This window comes from Balaenoptera ricei, chromosome 10 (genome assembly GCF_028023285.1).
Source record: "Balaenoptera ricei isolate mBalRic1 chromosome 10, mBalRic1.hap2, whole genome shotgun sequence".
Taxonomy (NCBI): Eukaryota; Metazoa; Chordata; class Mammalia; order Artiodactyla; family Balaenopteridae; genus Balaenoptera; species Balaenoptera ricei.
In genome coordinates, this window is record NC_082648.1 from 15,196,372 (window position 1) to 15,224,028 (window position 27,657).

Below are 27,657 nucleotides of genomic sequence, written 5' to 3' on the forward strand. Positions count from 1 at the left end.
AACTCTAGACTTGCCCAAAGTTACAGATGTCACAAGACAAACAAATTATTCTTTCCCGCTATCTACCAACAATTTCTTTTGGTTGTAAGGTTGTACTGGAAAAATACTTCTTCAAGAAAAATGGAGATCATTAAAGCAAATGTCTTCTTTTAAGAGATTAGGTTCCATTTTTAATCAGGTTCCAAGGCTTATTGAATATCTGCTGTTCTCAAGAAATGTCACAAAGTAAGATAGGGAATACTAAAACAATCTAAACAGGGCTGCTGCCCTTAAGGAGAGTATACTCCAGGCCACAAGTTTACATGGCTTTATCAACATTATTGTTGACTATAATTCTCATGACTACTTTGTACATGATGTTGTAGGAACTTTGGAAGAGATTATCAGAGCAGATAAAAATTCTTTAGGATTTATTTCATTGCTCTAACTTTGCTCCAGGTTTGATGGACATAAAAATTACTTAGGAGAGTTGGAGCAGATATATCTAGGACCCAAGCAGGTTGCTATATCAGGCTCTTCATTGGGGAGGGGTGGGGAGGAGATGGAGGGTGGGGGACTGAGGCTCAAGTCTCAGTGATTGCAAAAAGCTGCTCTGGAGTTTCTCATGCACACCTTTTTGAGACCCACTGCTTTGTGTGATACCATCTTGAAAAGTTTTGTACCTAAGAACCTTGCTACTTAAAGTATGACCTGTGGACCAGGAGCATTGACATCACCTGGGAGCTTATTAGAAACTCAGAATCTCAGACCCCACTCCCACCCTACTAAATCAGAACCTACACTTTAACAAGATCCCCAAGTAATACATATGGGCATTAAATTTTGAGGAATCTGCATTAGAGAGCTATGGGAATGGAGCCACAGATATTACTGTGCACAGAATTATGCTAGAAGTATTTAAAAAGTGTATGATACATACTAGCTTAAAATGTATAAAATGTAATTTATGGTTTTAATTAATGAGCAGAATTTAGCCACCATGATTGTTATAAATTAGGTGCAAAGTTTTCTGGGTATTCAACAATGAAAGACATGACAAATGGCTTGGGATTTAGCAATGATTAACTCCCTGAAGACAAATGTGGTCTGAAGAGTAACTGACATTGCTACAGCACCCTATCTAAAGGGTGCAGTAATCTAAGTCCTAATTTGGGGCATGGTCAGATGCAAGGTGGCAATGAGGCACGCAGGAACCAGGTAGAAGGTGGTTTTCTGTTAGGAAGTGTTAAAGGGAGGAACTGGAAAAATGAGGGAAAATTTCAGGATTAGAAAGTGGAATTATATTACTCTTTTTAGAGTAATTATATTACTGTTAAATGCAGTGCTTTACATTTGCTATCTCACTTAATAAGCACAGGAAAACTAGCACAAGAGCCGAATACTGTTGGGGGAGAAGGGAGAAGTGTTATGATATTAAATATACACCCAGGATTTATCTCTGGGTTGTTACATCTCCTTCTTTCTTTTTGTTTTTAACAAATAGATTTTAATAGGTTATTTTTGCAGCATTGAATTCCCACTCTCCATGTTTAAGTTTCTTTCTGATGAGGCAATGTATCAATAGATGCCTAACAGTCATGATTGGGCTGGGCTGGGCTATTGGATATTAAGAGATTAAGGCTGCAAAAAAAGAGAGACAGAGAGCGAGAGAGAGAGATTAATCCTGCAACCAGCTGCCACTGGCCAAATTCAGCACTGAGAAATGTTTCATTTACCATTACTGTGATATTCTTGTTTGTTGTTTAATTTGAATATTTTTAAGGTAGACCATGAAATAGTCAATTTTTAAAACTTAATCTTCTCTCTTTTCATATAATTACATTTATGTCCCTGGTCCCTTTGGGCATTTGTGTTTGCAACTCTTGCAGTTGTCAAGATTGTGGAAATCAGAAATTCTAGACTTTAATTTCTTTCAATGACTTTATTTACAGAACTGTACATTACAGGTTGTTTTGTGTACATTAGTCCTGGGAGAATTTTAAATACCGGGTTTAAATTGCTGTTCTGTACAGAATAAAAATCAGAAGGCTTGAAAATATTTACATTCCAATAACCTTAGGAACACAATGAAAAGAAGCCTTGATGGATGCATGGCTAGTGGGGCAAAGCTCCTATTGAAGTTCAATCAATGTTCACTCCTAGAAATGAAACATTGAACAGTGAAGGTTTTATTAACCTGAACATTGATTTTTATAATATATTTGAAATATTTGTCACGGAAGTTGTATTTGATTCACTTACATCATAAATATGCTTGTTACACAAGTTTGAATGCCCTCCCTTAAATTGTAAATGAATGCACAAGCCATATGTTAATTAATTCACTGCTCTATTGACTCAGTGGGGTCTCTGGGAGACCATCTAGATTTGCTCTCTACTGTAGTTCTAGAAAAAATATTAAAGCTGCTCTGATACATCTGATCCAAACACAAGTAGCCTCATCGCTCCCTAGGATTTAGGAAAAATTAGAAGCAATACCATCTAGGTAAGACTCCTTCAGAGAAGATTGGGAAATAAAAAGGGTAATCCGAGTAGTGCTGGCAACTATTGATGTTGTTATCTATATCAAGATGCCTTTCCTAAGTATCCCTCATCCTGTAAAGAAAGAAGTATTTCCATAACCTCTTTTTTATCAACCAGGATTGGTGCAGATGGTGCCCGATGCTATAACCCTCGCGAAAATCCATCGCCATTCTGGACTGATAGGACCACTGAAAGAAAATACAATCAAAAAATGGTTCAGTCAGCACAACCATTTAAAGGTGGATTATGAAAAGGTTTGTCCTTCTGCAGCAAATTTTAAATAATGTACTTAAATAAGGATATACTCTGGCTCATTAGATATTCTGATTTATGAAAAAGTAAATTAAGTACATCTTGAGGTCTAATTCATTCAGTCATCAGCATAGTAATCATGACAGAGTTTAAATGGTATATTACCTAGATAACAATTTCTGTGTCTGGTTTTCCCTCTGGGTGGAATTCTGGGCTATCAATAAAGACTCTCTTTGCTCAGCTGCTTCCCTTACAGCAATATCACCTGAGATGATGCTCCTGAAAACTACCTCCTTCAAGTTACTTGTGCCTATTTGTACACAACCTATAATTTCTATATATCTCCCTCCTTCCATTGCAATATATTTCTTCCTCCAAGTTCTGTTTTTTCATGCCTCACTCTTTCAATGTTTGCAGAATGCCTAATAGAGTTTTTATTTTTTTGTATCTCAGAACTTTACAAAATGGATACTATTCCATTTGACTGCCAACATTTTTTCCCACTATACCCTGGCATCTAGCCTGCAGTCTACAATCGTACAGGTTCCACCCTCTACCAGGGCTCCCAGATTAGGGGATGAGTTGGCTAGAGCCAGGCCTTGTTTCACTTGCCAAGGCATGAACTGGTACAGCTGCCCCAGAGGCAGGGGCACCTTTATGCTAATTCACACAAAGATGCAATATGGGCCAGCATTAGATTTGCTCAGAACTGTCCTGAGCACTAAACATCCCTCATTCTAGGAAACTCCTCAGTCCTGGGCAAACTGGCAGGCTTGGTCACCCTAGCTGGCCTGGGCCATGAAGGAGAGATCCAAGAGTTCATCTACTCCAGACTTCTGTGAGATTGGAATAGAGCAAAATACAGGTTTTGGAGGCCAAGTAACAGGGAATTAGGTGCGATTATCTAGAAATCTAGTTTTTAGCCTTTCCCCAAATTGTAGCTTGAGTTAGGCACAAACCCCTGGGGTTATATTGTTTGGGGTGTTTCCATGTACATTTGATGTTCTTAACCACCATGTGAAGGACATATTTTATTATCTTCACTTTACAAGTAGAGAAAATCTAGACAGACAAATTAAAGACTTGCTCAGGCACCTGGGATACCTGGAAATAAGGTGTCCTGGTATGTAGTCCAGCCACGTGGTCTTCCACTCGCTAGTTGAGGAGGCCCATACCTGTGGCTCAGCCAGTCACTCGTGCTTACACTCATCGTTGCATCATCGATCAAAACAATGAATACCCAGGAGACAGTTTTTTTGAAAAAAGAGTAATTTTGGCAAGAAACCTCTGTCTATTAAAGAAACATAAGCCACAACTAACTTAGTGGAATCTGCTTCTACCCGCACAAGTGTTCACTGGTATATACTGTACCAAAACCCTTTGGGGCATTAACTGGATGACATATTTGTAGGATAAACATAAAATGTTACAGATATCTCAGTGTAGTTTTTTCTGTGTTAAAAATTTCAAATATTCAAAAATTGGTATTTTAAATTTCTATGGGAATAGGCAGTACTGGACCATATTGTTCCTTCTTCTTTTACCTTGAAAAAAGCTATCCACTATTGTATATTTGTGACATTAAAAAATAACACTAAGAATCCTCTCTAATAAACTGTGAAAATTAGCTTTAACTGAATGAAAGTTATTTTCTCCCATTTCAACAAAAACACTCATTAGGCTAAAGAACAGATTGCTTCATGTTCTTCTGTAGCATATCAAGAACCAACCATTTAATCATATCCACTCAACTGAGATGTAGAATTGGTTCTTGATTATATAATTTTGCTTTTTATCGTATTTTTACCATTACCTCTGCATTTGCTCATTTTTTGTGTGTGTCTTTGTTGTGTTATTATTTTTCAACCGATTAGGCCTTGAGGAACTTTTTCTATTCCTGCGCTGGCTGGTGTGTGGTAACGTTCATCCTGGGAGTCTGTGACCGTCACAACGACAATATCATGCTGACAAAGTCAGGCCACATGTTTCATATTGACTTTGGAAAATTCCTGGGTCATGCACAAACATTTGGAGGGATAAAAAGGTTAGTGCTCAAATAATGTTTATTAATGTAATTAAGCAATCTCCCGGAGTGATATATAACATGTAATGGCGTAGAAACCCAGCAGATGACTTGTTCCGCATCTCTCAAAGTCCCCAAGATAACATAAACATGACTATGTATCTAATAATATTGAAGGAAAGATTTTTTTCGATAGACTGTTAATGGAACAAATTAGGTTTCCTCAAATTGTTAGTAGACTAAATTGGCCTTCTCCCACAGGATACTAATACAGCTCCAGTCTGAATTGTATGAAATATGATATGTTCATTTTCTTATAAGCCTTGAATGGACAACGAGGCCTGAGTTCATGATCTCAATACATCTGGTATATTGCCCATAACAATCACCAGCCTGGTCTACATGTAAAATGAGCACATTTCCTGCACTGAATTAGGCTTGAATTATTCCAAAAATATTTAGTAAGCATGTACCATTCAAGACTCTGGGGATACAACAGTGGACAAAGCAGATACAAACCGTGATTTCTTTCTAGTAGGGATGACAGACATTAAAAAAGATAACACAGTTTCATTTCTTACTAAGAAACTAAAGCAGAGAAATGGGATAGAAATTAACAGGGGCAGGGATGCTATTTTTTTTATATTTATTTATTTATTTTTGGCTGTGTTGGGTCTTCGTTTCTGTGCGAGGGCTTTCTCTAGTTGCAGAGACCGGGGGCCACTCTTCATCACGGTGCGCGGGCCTCTCACTATCGCGGCCTCTCTTGTTGCGGAGCACAGGCTCCGGACGCGCAGGCTCAGTAGTTTTGGCTCACGGGCCCAGTTGCTCCGCGGCATGTGGGATCTTCCCAGACCAGGGCTCGAACCCATGTCCCCTGCATTGGCAGGCAGATTCTCAACCACTGTACCACCAGGGAAGCCCAGGGATGCTATTTTAAAGAGGCCTCCTTAAAGAAATGAGAGATAGCTGTATGGTGAGTAATCACCTTGTGGAGATCCATGAGAAGAGTATTCCAGGAAGAGAGAACAGCAAAAATAACAGCCATGAGCATGGACTAAGCAGGCATGTTCCAGTGACAGCAAGAAGGGCTGGGGCCTGGAGGTGGAATAAAGAGGGGTGGGTAGTAGGAGGGAAAGATAAAGGGTTTGGTGGAGGCCAGATCAAGTAGGGCACTGAGGACATGGTGTAGAGGTTGGCTTTTACTTTACGTTCAGAGGCAAACCATTGATGGATTTCAGTGGATTTCAAAGCTCTCTCCTGCTGTCCTGTCAAGTAATGAGACCAGTTCGAAGGCTATTGCAATAGTTAAGGCAAGACCTTAATGGTAAAGAAGTGGCAAAAACTGACAGATTCAGAATATATTTTGGAATCTGAACCACAGGACCTGCTAATTGATTGGCACCGGCAGTCATTAATGGGCTGGGAAAATGGGCCCGGTGGGTAGAAGAAGAAAGGAAAATATTCAAGGATGACTCCTGGATTTTTGTTCTTAGCAAACAATTATATCATTTACTGAAAAGGAAAAGACTGGTGGTTGAATAGGTTTTTGTTTTATTTTATTTGAGCTGGGGGCAAAGGAACCAGGAATCTAAGACTAAAAGTCCCTTGCTGCAAAAGGATACTTCATATTAAAGTAGAAATGGCATCAGACCATTCCAAAGACTAATCAGTCACTTCTGGCTAAAAATAGCTCTTCAACAGAGGAAATAAAAGTCTCCTACAATATAACAAGATGAATTTTCACCAGATTGTCATAATCTGGTATTAAAATACCAATATAAACTACATAATAAGGTTTAATTCTTATAAACTGATAGCTTCTATTTTGTGGAGGCATACAGATGGAATTGTCTCACTTTTTATTATTTTCAGTACATTGCCTTCTATAATGAATAAGCTCAGGAAGAGGCACCACATATTCATTCATTCCTTACACATCTGTTGAGGATGGTCTGTGTGCCAAGGACTGTGATAAACCTTGGGGATACAAAGATGAATAATACACATTTACCACCTCAGTGGGGCTTACTCTTTCTTTAAAATACTGGGAAGACAGACACATAAATAATTACTCCAGAATGTGGTGAGGGCAGAGATAGGTGTATAGACAATTAGAACATCACAGAGGAGGGATATCTGGTCTATAAAGGACAAATGTTAATTAACATATACGAGCATATTGCATAATTTACTCATGTAACACTTTCCCTAAATCCACTCTTTCCTAGAAATTTAAAGATTAGATTAAAACTGTAACATCTTTGTTTATTTTGCTGTATTGTCCACTGAGAATTCGGGTTAACCCCCTTATTCATTTATTCGACCAGCATCTGTGTTGACCATGGGGGTGGTTAAAAGATGCATAAAGATATTCCAGCTCTACAGAAAAAGTTTCAGTTGGGGAAACATACAAAGTAAAGAACAAGTTACTAAACAATATAGTAAGTGCTATAATAAAGATATCCACCAAGGTCTGTAGAAAAGATGGAGCCCAATTGTTTGTTTGTTGATGTTACAGCAGCTACTGCTACTTCTGAAGTGCAGCAATTTAAATCTATTTTATGCAACCGTTATGGAGGTCATGAAAATGTGCCCAGCACAGAGCCTCACTTATAGTAGGTTCTTAATATTGTTTTCTGAATTAGCCAGCCAATAAACCATTCACAGGTCAGCCTTCAACCTTTCAATAATTATTAATTGGATGAAAGAAAATGAAGTTGGCCCTGTCTTCCCTTGAGATTACTGATTATTGAGCACCAGCTAAGGAGGCCAACTGCAGCATTATGACCCATTTGGATTATTGTTTGCAGGATTCTATCTCCACCAATGGCTATGTAAGACTCATTGGCAATGTATCCTTGGATTTCTTTCTTGATACTGATACTTCTGCCCTGAGTTTCTTTAATGGTTAAACTGAACTATGTCTACTCCCTATTACTCACTATATATTTTGACTTATAGGCAGCATCTAATAATTTTCTTCAAAGTCTCTTTCAGTTGTTTCTGGAGTTCATTTGATTGTTGTTTCATTAGGCAACTGATGTCTTCCATCCTAGGTCCACGGGTTGTTCTTCTTGGTTGCTCGGTGGACAAAGGTCTCATAAATCAGGCCTCTGAATCCCCTAGGATAAATGAACATTCTTATTTGTACTACACTTATTACGTATAAAACTGATCTCTAGAGAAAAGCCAGCTCCACCTAGCTTCTTCTGTACACATACTAGATATATTAATAAACACTCCCTAATGTACAAAGCCAGGTTTGTAAATCATGCCCTATGACTATCCTAATCTCCCATAGCCTAGCAAGGCCATATAAATGCCCCAGTAATAAACAGCAATAAGCCAGGATCATACTCCTTAACATAAAATGCAGCACCCGCAGGGAGTAAAGAGCATATGTATCCCAGACACATGTGTTTCTCCTATCGTCTACTCCTTAAAAACATGGGGAAGGAAAGTATTTGTGTGACTTTTTATGGTTTACAAAGTGTCACTAACATACATTAACTGATTTTACTTCATAAGACAATTGCTCAACCTCACATAAATACAGTTTCCAGTTGTGGATAAGTTTGGGGTTGACAAAAAGAAATCACATACATAACATAAAATCCCTCTCTAAGATTTAACCCTTAGCCAAGGATACAGAACTTAATAATGGAAATAAGCAGGCCAACAAAGCGAAAGCAAATGCAGTATATCTGGGGAGAGATTTTCCCTTGGTTTCCTTAAGAGGAAGCAGCAATGAAGTGATATTCTCCTTACAAGGAAGATCTTGAGAAATAAAGGGATTTCTTGCTGGGCCATTGCCCTTTTGTACTCATGCTTTGTACTGATGCTTATATCATCATTCCAGAACATCTTACACTAATCGTCCGTGTGATTCTGCTTAAGACATGTTTATAAACATTGGGCTGTCCTGTTTTTTGAATTATGTGGAGTCATCCCAGCAACACTCTCATTAGGAGTCTTTGCTCAGGTTTCCCTGAACCACTGCTCTTAATTCAGTTGTCCAGAAATCTGGAAAGCCCATCTTCATGCTTAGACCAAATCTGAAGCTCTAACTTTCTAACTTTGAAGAAAGAAAAAAAATTACATCTCAGTTATGAATTTGAAGGATTTCACATCTTGTATATAAACAAGAAGTTCTTCCCTATCGGTTTTAATTATGAGATTAGATGAAGAGGATTTACACCAGCAGATTAAATCACAGGACAATTCAGCCCCAGCATTATTTAATGATTCTGGGGAAAAAAATGGCTAATTCCTACAATGAAAACAATGAGAAATTTCACCAACTTTCTGAAACCAGTTGGTTTTTCTTTTGAAGTATTGCCTAATTATTATCTTCATTTCTTTATTTTCTCTTACAGAGATTCAAATTAAAGTGGTTAACAAATTATACATCCACAATTTTTCACTCAAAGTTCCCCTGTAACAATGATTTCCATATAGTAATTTTTTCATTGCATAAAAGATATTATTGTAATAAACTCTAAATTTCCACTCAATAATTTCTTGATGGTGACCTTCTTTTACAGAGGAGGAGAAATTGAGGAAGGCCTTTATTGGTGATGTTTATCGTTCTCCTAACTCATTGTTTCATACTTTTATTTTTTCAGACGATATTTCCAGTCTGTATGGTCTTTCACTTTGTAATGCCAGACTTGCATGAAGTCTTTCTTGCAGCCTTATTTCTAGATAATTTTAGAGGCTGTATGAGCAGTAGTTAAAGGCAGGTACCCTGGAGATAGACTATGCTTTTTTTTTTTTTAATCCCTTACTATCATTTACTAATGATGTGACCTTAAACAAATGGCTCTGTATGCTTCAGTTTAATCTTTTATAAAAAACAGATTTGTTTTGAAGATTAAATTAATTGATATATGTAAAATGCTTGGAAGAGTTCCTAGCACTGAGTAAAGGCTCTATAAATGTTTGTTGGAATTAATTATAATGTAAGTATTCCAAATGAAGTGACAAGAAATGAGATTGCATCTTTAGGTAATTATTGTTTCTTTTTGTTCAAAGTTATCTAAATATCTTATTTTGGTACTTTTTAAAGTACTTTTTTGGTACTTTTTAAATTTATAAATTGAACTTCTCTGACTTTGAAGTTTGTTGACTGATATATTAGATTGCACTATTAGGTTTATTTGGATTGTAATGTTTTTCACCAAGTCACTTTTGACTTCTGATACAATTTTAGACATGAGCAGAGGTGTGCTGGAGCTGGCTCACACTGGCTTGGAAGAGCCTATTATGTGTATTCTTTCTCAACTCCACATTCAATGACATTCCACTGGTAGCCTGAAATCAGCCATGGTGGGAGAATATACACCATGGAAACTGGCAAATGTCACAAATCAGAGCTTTTTTTTTTTCCTAAAAAAAGTAAGTGAGCTGGTTATTAAATATTTACCACCACACTCTAGGACATAAATCCATTTAAAACAGATGAAAAATCATTCCAGAACTCAACAAAAGTCAAACTCTGTTCTTTTCCTATTAAAATATATACAACTGGGTGATCAAAATATTATATATCTGTCTTTTTAACAACATGATTTATACCCGATTTTCAAGTTTTATCCCAACAGATCAACAATCACCTAATATAACTGATCTCAGAATTTTCATCTCAATATTAGTCATAAAGATTATCTGTATCTATAATCGTTTTGACACTGTCTTCCATATTTAATTACCATTAATTTAAAAATGTTTAATGTTTAAGCTCTAATTTGAGTATTATATTATTTATATTCTAAATATCCTCAATTTAACCATCTTTGGGAAAAAACTCCATTAGCAGATTAAAAGATTAATTTTTGTCTTACTCCAGTCATTCTGGTTTAGTACAATATTCATAGTAATCCAAATGCCATATAGGTATTAATGATCTCCCACATGCTTTAATTACTACCTTAGTGTTCTTTGAAATTAGATGTTTCACTGGTCTGTTTTCACAAGATTGTTTATTAAGAAACACTCTGGTTCCTTTAACTCAAAGCAGGTTTCAATTTCATCTGAACTTTCTAGAGGAAAAACACACTATCAATACCTCTCCAACTGTGAGTGCCATAAGAACATCTTTGTATCTTAAGCGCCTAGCTAGTGCCTGACATGTAGCAGAGGCTCAATTTTGGTTAATTGAAGGATCACTACAAAAATGCCATACAATTTACTTTTCTTGACCTGAGAAGCAGCAGTTTTTCTGAAGATAAAATTATTAAGAATTTGCCATATTCTGTTATTCTAACTGGAAATTTACCCAGGGATTTTTTTACCTGATGGTTTTTACATGTGGGAGTCTGGGGGATGAGACTCAAAATTTGATACATACTACCTCATAACCATTTAGGATGGCTACTGTCAAAAAACAGAAAATAAGTTTTGACAAGGATGTGGAGAAATTGGAACCCCTGTGCAATGTCAGTGGGAATATAAAATAGTACAGCTACTGTGGAAAACAGTATGGCTGTTACTCACAAAATTAAAAATGGAATTACCATATGATCCAGCAATTCTGCTTCTGGGAATATACCCAAAGGAATTGAAAGCAGAGTATCAAAGAGATATTTGTACAACCATGTTTATAACAACATTATTCACAATAACTGAAATGTGGAAGCAATCCAAATGTTCATCAACAGATGAATGGATAAGCAGAATATGGAGTATACATACCGTAGACTATTATTCATTCTTAAAGGAATAATTCTGACACACGCCACAGCATGGTTGAATCCTGAGGACATTGCACTAAGCAAAATAAGCCAGTCTCAAAAAGACAAATGACTGTATGATTCCACTTACATGATGTCCAAATCATAGCTACAGAGATACAGAAACTAAGGTGGTGGTGACCAGGAGCCTTGGGGAGGGGGGAATGGGGAGTTATTGTTTAATGGGTATAGAATTTCAGTGTTAAGAGATGAAAAGAATTGTGGAGGTGAATGGTGGTGATGGTTGCACAACATGATGAATATATTTAATACCACTGAACTGTACACTTAACAATGGTTTAAGATGGTACGTTTTATGTTATATGTATTTTACCACAGCGAAATAACTGAAAAAAAAATTTGGTACACTGTAATTTTCACAAAGGCCTTCTCCAGTCACAAAGTCAATCTCAGGCAAACTACACCTAGCATTTGAATAGGGCTTTGGATTTTCCAAAGCACTCTCACTGTTTCAAGAAATGAAGTTTATTTTGTCATTCCCATCTTCTCACTGTTGTTTTTCCCTCGTCTACTTCAATTTATCATTCCACTATGCTTTATCACCTGCTTTCTTTTGAGTAACTTCCTTTATATTTACCTCCCTCCCATTATAAGTAAAAAAAAAACAGTTTCTCTAATTAAAAAACCCAACCACCCAACCATGAGTTTTCTTCAAAAAGAGACTTGCACATTTTCAGATGAAAAGAGTGAAGGGTGCTTGAGAAAGGAAGAAAAGTTTGTGACACAGAGGGGAACAAAGATAGGGAAGGAGGTAAGGAGAGAGAGAAAACAATTTAAATAGTGTAAGGATTCTGCTTTCCTGCACCCAGTGAGAACAAAGCATGCTTAAGATGGCAGACATGAGTGCTGACTCCTTAGCTGGTCTAAGGTACAATGTGCCTGTCAATATAAGCATCTCATAACCCTGAGTCTGAGTCTAGTTTTTGAAGAAAGACTACAGATATCTCCTAAACATGAGCCTAGTATTAGAACTTCTTCTGGTACCCAAATGAAGAAACAGTACCTGCTTCTGTGCTGGGGGAGACACTCCTGATGTTAAACTTGGTAAGAGATAAAAGGTCCATTTCAAGCTTTATACATAAATATTGATCATGCCTATGGTAACTTTAAGAGTGATTTAAATGTTTTCAGAGGTAACTTGGGCTATTCTTGATTTATACCTTCAACCTGATTTTAAAATCTTATCGTATTTAAAATGCGATACTACCATTCGTTGTCACCCAAGCATTATAGCATTAATAATCTTTTCCCTATATCCAGACTAATTTCTGTTCCAAGCATACACTGGAATTCCATGCAAAGTATAACTGTGCACTTTCCCTTGAACTCAAGCTCAAGGTGGGGGAAACATGGGAATTTGGAGGAACTGACCATTCTGTTGCCATTCTCATAAAATCCTGATCTACTATAAACTCACACCCAAAATATCAGACTTAGGAAAGTAGGCCTTGTGAAGAGGTAGTTGTTTTAACTACCCTCTTCAAATAAGAGAGACAGTGTACCTGAGCCTGGGAGGAACTCCAGAGTCAGTATCTAAAGTTATTAAGCAGTTAAAGATCAGGGACCTCCCAGAGTCTAACTTAGGACCCACAGTGTATTTATAAAAGAGGCTAGACCAGGGAAAAAACATGTTTTACACTTAAGAGATTATTGGTGAGGGTCTCCTTAGTTAATAATTGCTGAGAGCTTGGAGCTCTCACAGGGTGTTAAATGTTCTTTTTGTAATAGTACATGCACCCTTATGTTCTTATTATATTGCACATATGAGGTTTCTTGTGTTGTCTAATTATACAAGGTTCTATCCTATCCAATGGAGATTGCAAATCTGCCTTCTCAAATAACTCATGGATATGAGACAAGAGACTTGTGTTCTATCTGTTGGACAGCAAAATGTGCTCTCTGAAATGTAGGTCATTTGTGATATCAGGAAAAGTGTAGGCTTAAACATTGCCCAATGTACTCTGTAGTCATTTATTTGTATGCTAATATCACCATTCACTATGATGGGAGTCTGCAGCTTTTAGGAATCTTTAAAACAATATATTTTAATGTTACTATGATATTTCCTGGGGACAAAACATTTTTAATTCATGAAATTAATAATAATTTCAATAATAAACATAAAATGCACCTCATTACTGAGTCCCACATTTCAGTTCAGGGTACAAATACATATTCAGCCCTCGAGCCTTTCAATGTCCATTTGTATGTGTCCATTTACAGGCTTTATCCATTGCTCAAGTAAATATTAGATGAACTATCCTATAAAAGGAAGAAATAAGTATGTTCACAGAGCACAGAAGACAGATTCTATCATCATGAATCCTTGCTTGAGTTCTCTGTCTTTCCAGTCCTCTCTCCATATCCCCTGCCTACATCACCACTACTGAAACACATAGCTTTTCTCAGATTGTGGTGAAATGTCACTGGGAGTGGCAGAAAGCAATGCTTCTTAGGGTGGTGCTGTGTCATCCAGTATATGGGATCAGATTCTAAACGGAAAAGTCAAAATTAACCCTTTAAAGCCTTATCAATACTTGATGTGCATTAGCTTAATTAATCCTCACAGGAACTCTTTGCGGTAGCTACTGTTATTTTCTCTAATTTACGAATCACAAACTAAGATACAAGTCTTCATTGCTATAGTCCACCTTGGGCAGGTGCCATGTGGGAATCTGGTAATTCCATTTCTCAGTAATTCCAACACACTGTTTCCTCTTCAGCATTGGGAAAGATGGCTGTTTCTTTAGTTAGTACCAGATGACATAGTTATCCGCATTTATGGCCATGATATATATTAAATTCATGTCTTTAACAACTATAATCAAGTGTGTTGCAAGATGTTTGCATGATGGGAGGCATTCAGACATTAAAACCAGGTGTTACAATAGCAGGGCCACTCTCCCATCTATGGGCAATATGCTCTTTTATGACTGAAAAATCAGGCACAATTGCTCACTCTCTTTTAATTTTTTTCTTACATTAAAAAAAAATACATCTAATAGGAATCATTAATCTAATAGAAGTTAAGTGCTCATGGGATGTGACTCCAGTTTTCCGAGCTCGCCAGGGACTGTTTTGTTGAACTCGGTATGGCCAAAGACCACCCTGAACTGCTGGGATGAAGCCCAGTGGTACTATTTAGACTGCATAATTCACATATAAGGAAGTTGCTTCTGTGAATAATTATGTCCTCAAATAGCTTATGTACTCGATACTTTAAAATCAAACATCATTCATTTTTCAAGTATGTACATATTTGTTTAAGGAATAGTTCAATAAATGAAAGAATGCTCATTTTAAGGATACAGCACCTCTGCTATATCAGAGCGCATCCATTACAGTTAGCATGCTTGGTCCATTACCTTAATAATGTATTTCAGAATAGGGCAGTCTCCACTGTGAGGGCTAGTGACACTGAGCAGCCTAGCACTGCAAGAAAGCATTGACACAACAGGGCAGATGTTGTCCTCAGTTTCAAATGGGCCATCCTCATGGCCCAGCAATCCCACAATACTTATCCTCACAGGATAAACCTCAGATCTCTCCAACCCATTATTTACTACTACTTATTTTAGACAGACAACGACACCTCCTACTTTTTTGGGGAAAAATAAAAAGAAACAGAACAGAACCTGCTTTTGTACTCAGTACAAAACTCACAAACTTATATCTGCATATAAACTTCTTTCTTGTGATAATAGAAGATTAGTTTTTCATTTCTAAAGCCAATACCTCCATCTGTGCTTTGGAACCATTTCCCTCCCATCTTCTTACATACATTATGCTATCAATAATTCATTTTTCCTTGCATTCCTCTCCCATTTATTTATTTATTTATTAGCCATGCTGTGTGGCTTGTGGGAATCTTAGTTCTCCGACCAGGGATTGAACCTGTGCCACAGCAGTGAAAGCTCCAAGTCCTAACCACTGGACCACCAGGGAATTCCCTCCTCTCTCTTTTAAATAATCCTGTTAAATATGCTTATGGCTCCAAAGTTTAGCCTTGCCTCAAAAAAATAGTTTCTATGCCATTTTGCTCACCTTCCCAAATTTCCTGCAGGAGGTTCTAAACTCCTGGTCTCCTTTTCTTACCTCCTATTCCATAACCACTTCAATCTGGCTTTATTCTTCATTACTTGATAAAATCAACGATGACCATAATGCTAAACCCAACAATATTTATTCCTCATTTTACCTAATTTAGCAGCAGATTTCAACAGTGTTGACTATTTCTTCTTCATAATACCCTCTTTGCTTGCCTTCTATGATGCATCATCACCCTCTAGTTTTTCTCCCCTACTCAGTATCCAATGCAGGATGATTCCCTTCTACCAAGCCACTAGATGTCAGATTCCTGAAGATTTATCTTAGTCCTCTTCTCTTCTCACTGTACTGTCTCCAGCAAACTGGTATCAGTTACATCCAAGGCTCCTATCAATATTTATATCCATATGTCTTGTACAAATTTTAATTAAACATTTTATTTTGAGATAATTGTAGATTCACATGCAGTTTTAAGATGTAATACAAAGAGATCCCATGTGCCCTTTACCAGTTCCCCCCAATGGTAACATCTTATAAAATTACAGTACAATATCATGACCAGCTTATTAATATTGATACCATCCAAATACAGAACAGCTCCATCACCCCCAGGATGCTTCATGTTACCCCACTTCCCTCTCACCCCCCGATCCCCCTCTATCCTTAACCCCTGGCAACTACTAATTTGTTCTCCATTGCAATAATTTTGTTATTTCATATATTCATTAATGCAAACACATATTTAATTGTCCTAAAATGAAATTATATACCATTTAGAAAGGAATAAATGCATAGCCTTTGGGATTAAAAAAAAAAGAAGAAGACTTCTTAAAAGAAAAAATTTTTGATCCTGATCCCTTAGTATTACAACATCAGGTGAGAGAGAGAGAGAAATAGAAAAGATGTCCAGAAGTGGGAAACTATACAGGTAAAAGGTACAGAAGCATGAATAGTTAGGACTTAGGCAGGTAATAGTAAAACCACTTATCTGGAAAAGAAAAAAAAAAAAAAGGTAGGATAGTCACAACAAGAAATTTCTGGTTTATTTGCACAGCTATAAATGAGAGATTTTCAACATTTTATTCAGAATGCAACACAGTATAGATTCTAAGAGATGAAATCATTTCCAATCTTCCCTCTTGCCACAGCCAATTTATATCTCAGGTTTATAAGTCCTGCTTAAACTTCAGACATACGCTCCAGTACACTAATTCTGCAACCTAGGATTACGTTCACATTTGAGTAGATTGATAAATCACGTACCAGCTACAGCTCTTACAGCCTGTAGGGATGGGATAGGATTCTGTTTCACACGTGAGGTTTCTTTCCATTTCTAGAAAAATTTTAGTCTAATTCTGAGTTATTTTTTAAAATTGCTCAGAAGTGAGCCATGCAAATCATATAGAAAAGATGCAGCATTTTAAACTATGATAATAATTTAAACACAGCTAAACTTGGGTTCTTCAGTATTATTATTAGTTTATATTTTCTCTAACAGATATGTTTCCTTTGTGTATTTGACTCTCTGCTATAATGTTTCTTCATCTGATTTATAATGGTCGTTACCATGGAAGAAGGAAATGTGTTATCACATGAACTTAAGCATAACTACAAAAACTTTCCAAGAGAAATCGCTTTGGTCAAACATACATTTCTCTATTGAAAAGAAAAGCGTATCTATCATGTTAGAAAAGAAAATTTCAGGAAGTTGTAAACTTTAGTGCTCTTTCAAAATTATTTCAAAAGTCTCATTCAATATAGCAAATATACAACAGTATAGAGAGTAAGAAAAAAGAGTTGGAAAACTTTTATATACAAAATTAAGATTTTATTCTGATTATGGAAGTCTAGGATATTGCTAAAACTCACTAAAATGTTAGCAGTAGTGATGACTCTGTGGAAGAGTGATATGTAAAAAATGCTACCAAATTCAAAGGTCCACTTAAGGGCTTATGCAACCAAAGAGGTTACATGGAAGAGCTGGGAGTAAATTAAACCTTGAAGGAGAGATGGGATTCTACAGATGGCATTTTTGAAGAGAAAGGGAGATTTAGCTTCGACTAGGTTCAGCTCTAGAACATTTTTATTAGTTTGGGGACTAATTAGAGTATTTAAAATTTATTGAGTGTTTACTATGTGCCAGGCTATGTTCTAAGTACTTTTACATGCTTTAGCTCATTTAATCCTCTCAGCAATCCCAGTAGTCAAGTGCTCTTATCCCCATTTTACACAGGAAGAGATTGAGGCACACAGAGGATAAGTAACTTGCTGAGGGTTACAGAACTACTAAGTGGTAGAACATGGTTTGAAGCCTGGCTGGCAGGCCTGCAGTCTGTGCCCTCTGCATAGAACCTCATAGAGCCATTCACAAGTGTGTAGTCCTCTCTGTGTCAGGCCTTTGTGTATATGTTCTTAGTTAATCCTCACAGCAATTCTAAGAGCTAGGTATTGCTTGTCCATTTCAGAGATGAGGAAACTGAGATACGGCAGGTCCAGGATTAGAACCCATGCTGTATCTCATGTTTTCAACATCTGTGCTCCCAGCTTGGCCAAAGTAAAGGGCTGTAAAGTAAATTCATAGCATATAGGCTAGATAAGTCAATGTAGGCCAAATATAAAAGGATTTTGAGCAAAATTTTTTAAATTTGGACTTGATTCTTAAGAAATTCCTCAGTGTCTAGGTGCTCACTAAATTTTCTTGAATGAATGAATATAAAGCTAAGTGGGGAAATTATTACATCAGCTTCTCCTCCAGACATTTAGTGGTAGCATGGATCACACAATAAAATTTAAAAACCACAGCCAGACAGAGGTAGCTTACTTATTTTCATTAAAATACTTTGCCTGCAATTAGATTCCACTGCCCCAGATCAGCTACAAAATACCTGAGTTGTGGCTTTCTGATTTGAATATACGCACTTCTGAAAGGTCTGGTTAACTAAGTTCAATTAGTGAGATTTCCAGCTCTACTGAAACAGGAGGGAAGGGGGCAGGGCACAACCTTTGAAAGAATGACATAGCCCAAGGACATGACATAAACTGATTAGAACCAAATGTGTCCAAGATGGCAGAGAAGTAGATTTCTACTAGACCTTGAACCTCAGTCTATGCTCATTGTAACACATCAGTAAGCTAAATGACACACCCACAGGCGCCATGACAGTTCCAAGGCTGACCATAAAGACCAAAAAGTGGGCGGTGGCCCAATTCCTGGAAATCCCCGCCCATTCCCGAAATAGCTGGAATTCTCCTCCCACTCATTAGCCTATGAAATTACCCACCCCTATAAAAACTAACAACCCCATACCCTGGTGCCGCTCTCACCTTCTGAGATGGCCCACGCTCTGTCTGTGGAGTGTGTTTCTCTCTAAATAAATCCACTTCTTACGTATCACTTGTCTCTCACTGAATTCTTTCTGCAATGAGACATCAAGAATCTGAGCTTCCTTAAGTCCTGAAACCAGGTGTATGATCTCAGTTGGAAGACCCTGGGTTTTGGCCAGGTTCGAGTCCCGGTCGCATGGGTTCAAGTCCCAATCAGGATTTTGGCCAGGTTCAAGTTCCGGCCTCGGAGGTTCAAGTCCCAATCTGGGTTTAGGCTGGGTTCAAGTCCCAGCAAGTGGGTTCAAGACCCAATCTGAGGTGCAGTTTCACTACTATGTTTTTATTAAAATAGCTAAGCATAGCAACAATAAAGAACACAATTATCCTGGCAGCTCCTTGGTGGTCTAAGTTAGGACTCCAGGCTTTCACTGCCAAGGCTCAGGTTCAATCCCTGGTCAGGGAACTGAGATCCTGCAAGCCCCACAGCATGGCCAAAAAACAAACAAACAAACAATTACATACATATGTGTATATATATATATATATATATATATATATATATATATATATACATACATAAAATTAACCAAAAAAATTAAGAGGCTTCCTCAATAATCCTTGACTTTTCTCAGTTACTGCTTGAACTGAACTTAGTTATATCTAGGCTGCTAGGCTCAAATTTTAAAATGTCTTCAATTCATTCAAAAATCTTTATGTTTTAAACAACATTTTACTCAAAACTGTATTCGCATTTCAAATGCTTCTAGATCAGGGGTCCCCAATCCCCAGGCCACAGACCGGTACCAGTCCGTGGCCTGTTAGGAACCAGGCCGCACAGCAGGAGGTGAGCGGCGGGTGAGTGAGCGAAGCTTCATCTGTATTTACAGCTGCTCCCCATCGCTCGCATTACCGCCTGAGCTCCGCCTCCTGTCAGATCAGCGGCGGCATTAGATTCTCATAGGAGGGCGAACCCTACTGTGAACTGTGCGTGCGAGGGATCTAGGTTGTGTGCTTCTTATGAGAATTAATGCCTGATGATCTGAGGTGGAGCTGAGGCAGTGATGCTAGTGCTGGGGAGCGGCTGCAAATACAGATTATCATTAGCAGAGAGGTCCGACTGCACAGAGACCATAATAAATCAATTGCTTGCAGACTCATATCAAAACCCTATCAGTGAGTGGCAAGTGAAAGCAAGCTCAGGGCTCCCACTGATTCTGCATTATGGTGAGTTGTATAATTATTTATTATATGTTACAATGTAATAATAATAGAAATAAAGTGCACAGTAAATGTAACACACTTGAATCATCCCAAAACCATCCCCTCCCACCACCACCACTCCTGGTCTGTGGAAAAATTCTCTTCCATGAAACTTGTCCCTGGTGCCAAAAAGGTTGGGGACTGCTGTTCTAGATGACGTTTGGCCAAATCAGTATTGAAACTCTGTCTCATCCTTGCTCTTATTCAGTGAGGGAGACCTCATCACAGAGCGGGTGAGCAGCCCTCTCTCTGCTCTCTCTATTAGAAGCACTAACACTTCATCTCAGGTCTCTTCGTGTTTCAAATAACATGAGAAAAAACTGACAAATAAAGGGAAAACAGGATCTTCTGGTCCTTCTTTCTGGTCCTTTGTTTTTCTGTTTTTCCAGAAATGAAATATAGTTACCTCTTTTTTCCCTTACTAAGCATATCACAGTGAGTTGGTAACATCTGTTTTTTTCAGATTACCTTCTGAAAGAACTTGTCATTACATATCTTAGCTTTTTTTTTTGAACTATAACTGGCTTACAGCATCATAATTAGTTTCAGCTGTAGAACATAGTGATTCAACATTTTATACATTACAAAATGGTCACCATGATAAGTCTAGTTACCATCTGTCACCATACAGAATTATTACAATATTTTTGACTATATTCTCTATGCTATACATTACATCCCTGTGAGTTATTTATTTTATAACAGGAAGTTTGTAACTCTTAATTTCCCTCACCTATTTCACTAATCCTCCCACCTCCCTCCCCTCTGGCAACCACCACTTTGTTCTCTGATTCTGAGTCTGTTTCTGTTTTGCTATGTTTGTTTGTTTTGTTTTTTAAATTCTACATGTGAGTGAAACCATGTGGTATGTATGTCTCTCTCTGTCTGACTCATTTCATTTGGTGTAATATCCTCTAGGTCCATCCATGTTGTTGCAAATGGCAAGATTTCATTATTTTTTATGGTTGAATAATATTCCATTATATATACACCACATCTTCTTTATCCATTCATCTATCGATAGACACTTAGGTTGCTTCCATATCTTGGCTATTGTAAATAATGCTCCCCAATTTGTTGAGCATTTGTACAACCATTACCTTGAACTCTTTATGGGATAGATTGCTTAACTCCACTTCCTAAGTTCTTCTGGGGTTTTGTTCCTTCTTTGGAACATATTTCTTTGTCTCCTCATTTTGCCTAATTCTCCGTGTTTATTTCTAAGTATTAGGTAAGTCAGTTATGTTTCCTGACCTTGGAGAAATGGCCTTATGTAGGAGATGTCCTCTGGGGCCCAGCAGCACACTACCCTCTGGTCGGCAGAGCTGTATGCTCTAGGGGTGCCCTTTATGTGGGCTGAGTGGGCCCTTCTTTTGTGATGAGGCAGACTACTGTGGGTGCACAGGTAGGAAGGGCTGGCCCCCCATCTTGTTGGCTGCCCAGCTCTGGCTCAAGAGGAGGCTGCCAACCCACTGGTGGGCAGGACAGGATCCCAGTGGTGGCTGGCTGTGGGGCCCAAAAGGGGGATCCCGGGACTGATGTTGGCCCACTATATCTTAGCTTTTGCCTGAAACTTTTTACCTAAAGGGTCAGCATACCATCTAAGGGAAAAAGAAAGGTTAAAAAAAAAAAAAAGCACCATGAGGTTAAATACATGATCTATTCTATCATTTCAAAATTTAGCAATAAATATACTTTCTGTAAAATCACCTTAATTATTAATTGGGCCTTACATTAATTTTAATGAATAATATTCACATCAACTATAACTTGGAATTAACTATTTGAGCCGATATAGGTCAACTTTGTAAAATAACTTACCCTTCCTTCTCTGTTGCAGTTCATCTACATTATTCAAAGTCTACAGTTAGCAAGTTTCTCCAGCTGTCCTACAGTGAAGGAGGTTCATGCATTAGAGAGAAAATAACAAAAAATTTCAAATAGAAATAAGTTGTTGTCACTGCCTAATTTAACCCTTCAAACCGTTTCTCTTCCTGCTTATGGTTGGTGTTGTTTTTTGGTTTATAGGGACAGAGCCCCTTTTATTTTTACCTCAGAGATGGAGTACTTTATTACAGAGGGTGGGAAAAACCCACAGCATTTCCAAGATTTTGTGGAGCTTTGCTGCCGAGCTTATAATATTGTCAGAAGACACAGCCGCCTGCTCTTGAACCTGCTAGAAATGGTAAGTCCCTTGGGGAAATAACAGAAATAATAAGCTTCCTTTATGGCTCTCTTTCAGTAGTCTATCTTTGCTAATGGTTTGGAGTTCCCCAAAGAGCTATTCAAAACAGAATGGAATGAACAAACTAAAAGTACCATTGTACAGCTTATAAATACATTTCTTAATAATTCATAACATTTGTTCACAGTTATTGTCTCAAACCTTTCTCTTCACAATAATATTGATGTATTCAGGGGTTATCTCAGTATATTTTGATTAAAGGTCAAGGATAGTAATTTAGAATATTATACCAATTGCACTGTGCTTTAGAATTTTTTCAAAAGTATTTTTAAAATACTATCTCATTTTCAATTATGGCAACCCAATGATGTAGAACAAGCAAGGATTTTTCCTGGTTTCTCTCCCAATCTCTGCCTTTGATCACTTGCTTATTTTCCAGATTAAGAAACTGAGATCCAAAAATGTAAGGTGACTTCCTAGCAACTTGACTCGAGGGTAGTACATTTACTACATTGAGTCTATTGAGTCATGGTCCTGGGTGCTCTCTGTTGACCAACAGGGGAATTTTTAATGTTTCATTCCACTGTCCAATGGACAGACCAGATAGTCAGGGTGAGAGGAGAAGGATCTGATAGACATATCTACTGGGACAAAAATGTGGTGGTTCCTTTGGGTACATACATACACTAGTAATTGCAGCAAATTTTAGGAGAGAAATACATCTTTTGTAAATCAGCATGGTGTTTGGAGTCAATACAATCATCAAAAATAACTGGTTTAGAGCCTTCAAATGACAATTCTACTAGATGCTGTTAAGGGCACAGACTTGGTGCAGGGCCTTCCTGGGTTTGAATTCTAGCTTGGCATTTTACTGGGTACATTTCTCAGGTATGTTACTTAACTCCAGTAGGACTCATGTTTCTTCATCTATTAAATGAAGGTAATAACATCTGCCTTGTAGGACTGATAAATGAGCTAATAGTGAATACTTTGCATGAGCATTATGCTAAGTGCTTTATGTGTATTAACTGATTTACATTTCATAATAACCCTATTAGATAATTAATCTAAACACTTAGCACAGTACCTGTCACATAGTAGAATCCAATTAATTTATTATACTAGATCCTTGTTAACCTATAAGAGCACTGTCCATACAGTATCCCCGAATCACTTGGTTATTTAAATTTAAGTTAATTAACATTGAATAAAATTTAAAACTCAGCTTCTAAGTCTCACTAGCCACATTTCAAGTGCTCAATAGCCACATCTGGCTCATGGTACCATATTGGACAGCACAGATATAAAACATTTCCATCATAGCAGAAAAGTTCTATTGGGTAGTGCTAAATAAATGTTGACCTTGTTGCAGTGAAGATTTGATTTTGATCCTTGTTTCATTTTTCAAACAACATACACACCTTACTTCTTTCCTCTCTGTCTTGAAAAATATGGATTTCTAAATATACTATATACATGTAGTCCTTCATTTAGAAAGACACTTTGGTCACTTCACATATAAACTGGATATATAAGGTCCTGCGCATCTCCAGAGTCTTCAAATTGGCTTTCCAGTAACAGCCAATGATTCATATTGGTAGAATTTCATTCTGTCTCCCAATTCTATTAGGTCATATTGCAATTATGAGATGGTTTATAGTTCATAATCTGCATTCATACCAAGGGTAAAACCCTACAAAGACTGAGTCCATGACCTTGACTCCATTTCATAATAAATATCCAGGTAGTTATCAACTCTAATATCCTTTTGGGCTTTAGCAGGGTCTAACTCATGAATCCATGAGCTCTTGAGTATTTAATATGTGCCAGAAGCTGTGGAGGATACATTAACATATGAGACCCAGTCGGTCTTAAAATTTTTAATTTAATAAGGAAGGTAAAATTCATGTACACAGGCAAATGAGGTATCCAGCATTTCTAAATGTCTAAAATGCTATATAAATAACTGCATACTAGGAGTAAGTACCATATCCTAACAACAACTTCAACCAGTGACAGACGTTTCAAAAATAAACTCGAAGCAGAAAAGCACAAATATCGTTTCATACTCTTTCTCAGGTGACAGTAAAATTATGCTGAATGACAAGTAAGGATGTTAAAATAATGTGAAAGGACAGCTTTTTGGGGAAAAAAATGATTCTAAAAGCTATTGGTGGGCTTTTTTCTTTTGTTTAATAAATGTTTCTACCTACCTAAAGAGAAAACTTTTAGCATGTGAGTCATAATATATTAAATAGTCATTAAAGAGTTTGTATGATGTTATTTCATTTAAAAGAGGTAGATATATGGTATTTTAATCAAGTATTGAAATAATTTCTCATGAAGTAATATTAAAATCAGATGTTGAAGGCTTCTGGTATATAGTGTTTGCAAAAAATTTCCCTATGTTTTAATTATTCAAGCATGACTTTTAGGCTAATGAAGAAATTTTGGCAGTGAAGCGCACTAATTCAGATTAATCTTATAATCTTAGATTTAAACTTTTACAGAAATTGAAGCAGAGCTAAGCAGCAATGTGGACCAATTAGACCAGTGAATAAAGATATGTAAAACAGCAGTGTGTTATTATCTCTCTTTCTGGTTATTTACCTCTTGATTCTCTTCTCTTCACATTTTTTTCCTATGGGATTCTGTAGATAACCAAAGCATCAGTAAAGGTTTCAAGACCACACCTTCTCTGGTAGAGCTTCTTATAAAATAAAAACCAAATTTAAATTTACAAAAGATTATTTTCTACCTATGTGGGAAATCTATATTTTCCTCAATTCTCTCTCAAACTAACTCTTTTTGTGTTAACTTACTTAAAAAGAAGTTAATCTACTGTGCCATAACCTAGTTACAACTTGAGAAATACTTGATATGGGTCATAAATTCTACCTTCCATGAATGGTCACTAACAAAGGATTATGAGCCACAAGTGTTTGGTGAGTCTGCTATGGAGTTAATTGTTCATCCTTGGTTGAGAGCAGCATGTTTCCACATATTCACAGTCCTTTTTGTTTACTCCTGGGAAAATCTGGGGAAAATAATCCATGAAATTCCCATCTTGCTTAAAAGCAAAACATCTGTAGAGACCGAAGAATGTTGCTAGCTGAATTCACTAACTTAAAAACCTGTATTTCGTCAGCTTTTCTCTTATTAAAAAATCAGTAGCAATTATTATGGAAGTCTCCCAAAGAACATAGGGACCATTCACCCAGTTTAAAATGTTTATCACACCCATTTTTATATCAGATATTTCCAAGCACAAATCTTTCTAACTTCTCTACGTGGTGGCACAGAGTGTCTGCTTCCCTAAGCATAACTATCAAAATAGATTTGGATTTAGTAGGGGAAGAGCAAAAGTAAAAAAAAAAATTAATATTCCTATCCTTTAAAAAAGAACTTATCTGTTTATTATCTGTACTAGCCACGCTTTTTCTTTCTTACTGCCCCAATTAAAGTTATAACCCATGTAATCTAAGCCAGGGAGGCACTTGAACCACATCTCTGTGGGTCAGTGAACAGACCTGACTAAGTGGACCCAGGTATGAGGCCATCCATACTCTGATGTGCAGAGTCACATCACTCAAAGCCTCCTCTCTAAGGAATGAAGCACATCAACAAGGACAAAGTTAGCACTTGTTACCTTTAATCAGCCACATGAAAGGGAGAGAACTTGGGTTTGAAGCCATATGCACTTGGCACCTGGTGTGTAGTGTGTGTGTGTGTGTGTGTGTGTGTGTGTGTAGGAAGGGATAAGTATAGGGTCTACTTCCCAAGGAAATGTTTGACAGAGCCCTAAATGAGCAGGTGTGAATTCAGAATATCCAGAGAAACTAGAAAGCAATTCATATCTAGGGAAGAAGCTTATTTGTAGTAAATGGACAGTCATAGTGTGATAACGGGGGAAACTGCCACAATAAATACACACATGTCTCTAGAACTCTAAGTACAGAACTGATAAGATAAAACCTAATCTAGACTCTAGTTGCTGTTGGCAATGTATCTCCCTATGGTTGATTTTAAGTTTATTAGTTGGGGTTGAACTTGCTATCTATAGGTTTTAAATGCCTGACAGATATATTTTCATTCATTCACTCGTGCATTCATTATTTCACAGACATTCATTAAGTTCTAACTACTTACAAAGCACCACGTTAACAATATAGACAATTCAACATGGAATAAAAACCTAATTAATGTTCTCAAAGAACTTAAAATCTAACGTGACAAACATACACATGAGAAAACGTAGTTAAATCTAGGCAGAAATAAATACTATGAAAGACATGTAACCAAAATAGGATTACTGTACAAAGAAAGCAAGTTATAATATCTTATCAAGAGGATCTGTGGTGATTTCACGGAGGAAGACGTATTTGAGATGAGCCTTCAAAAAGAATTTCAATAGACAAGGAAGGAGAGGAAAGGGATCCTGGCTGAAAGAAAAGTATAAGTGTCTGTGGATGCTTAAAGAGCATGGGCATGACATGTGTGGGAAATGGGGGGAATCAAGTGCACCCAGTCTGTGGCACAGATGGAGACCTATGTAGACGGTGAGGTTGAAGTGATAGATCGCAGGTAGATTAAGAAAGGCATTTAGAACAGAATGAACATTTTGAACTTTTATATATAGTCACCTGAGAACCTAGAAGTTTCTTTGTTTTTGATGAAGGGAGTACCATCATCTAGCTTGGATTTTAGACAGATAACTCAGAAATTATGTAATTAGAGAGATAGCAAATGAAGAACTAGAAAAGCGCTATTCAAGTTATCTAAGCAAATGAAGATGAGCTGAACTAGGACAATAATTGCAGTGGAAAAGGGAATGAATACATGAGACTGTTGAGATGGTTTTTATAGAATTAAATGATTGACATTGGGAATCAAGAAAAAGAGAATCAAAGAAGATATGAATTTCTTGTTATTTGGACAATGATGGCAGTGAAATATGAAACAGGAAAAAGGAGGAAGAGTTTATGGGAGAAGAAAATTTGCTCAAATTTAGATATCATGAATCTGATATCATCCATTGGAAAGACATCCATGAGGAAAGACAGCTGACAACTTCCCAGGACTACCTAATCCATTCCCATGGTTTCAATTACCATCTGCGTGCTAATGACTCCCAAATCTATATTCATGCTTTAGACCCCACCCAACCCTCCAAATATATCCAATCACCCAGTTTTCTCAATTCTACTTCCTACGTATATTTAAAATGTAATAACTTTTCTTCATTCCTAAACAGTCTACTAGTCCAGCCTCTTATTTGGCCGCACTTC

The 27,657-nt window shown here is 37.1% G+C and overlaps 1 protein-coding gene across 3 annotated transcripts in view; it reads left to right on the forward strand.

Moving 5' to 3' along the window:
- PIK3C2G (phosphatidylinositol-4-phosphate 3-kinase catalytic subunit type 2 gamma) overlaps nucleotides 1-27,657 on the forward strand; it is a 358,923-nt gene that overhangs the window by 218,490 nt on the left and 112,776 nt on the right. For all 3 annotated transcript variants that reach the window (XM_059934511.1, XM_059934512.1, XM_059934513.1), the window contains 3 exons: nucleotides 2,641-2,777; nucleotides 4,650-4,819; nucleotides 22,213-22,369. In XM_059934511.1, the coding sequence (XP_059790494.1) occupies nucleotides 2,641-2,777; nucleotides 4,650-4,819; nucleotides 22,213-22,369 (464 nt within the window). The remainder of the gene's footprint in view (nucleotides 1-2,640; nucleotides 2,778-4,649; nucleotides 4,820-22,212; nucleotides 22,370-27,657) is intronic.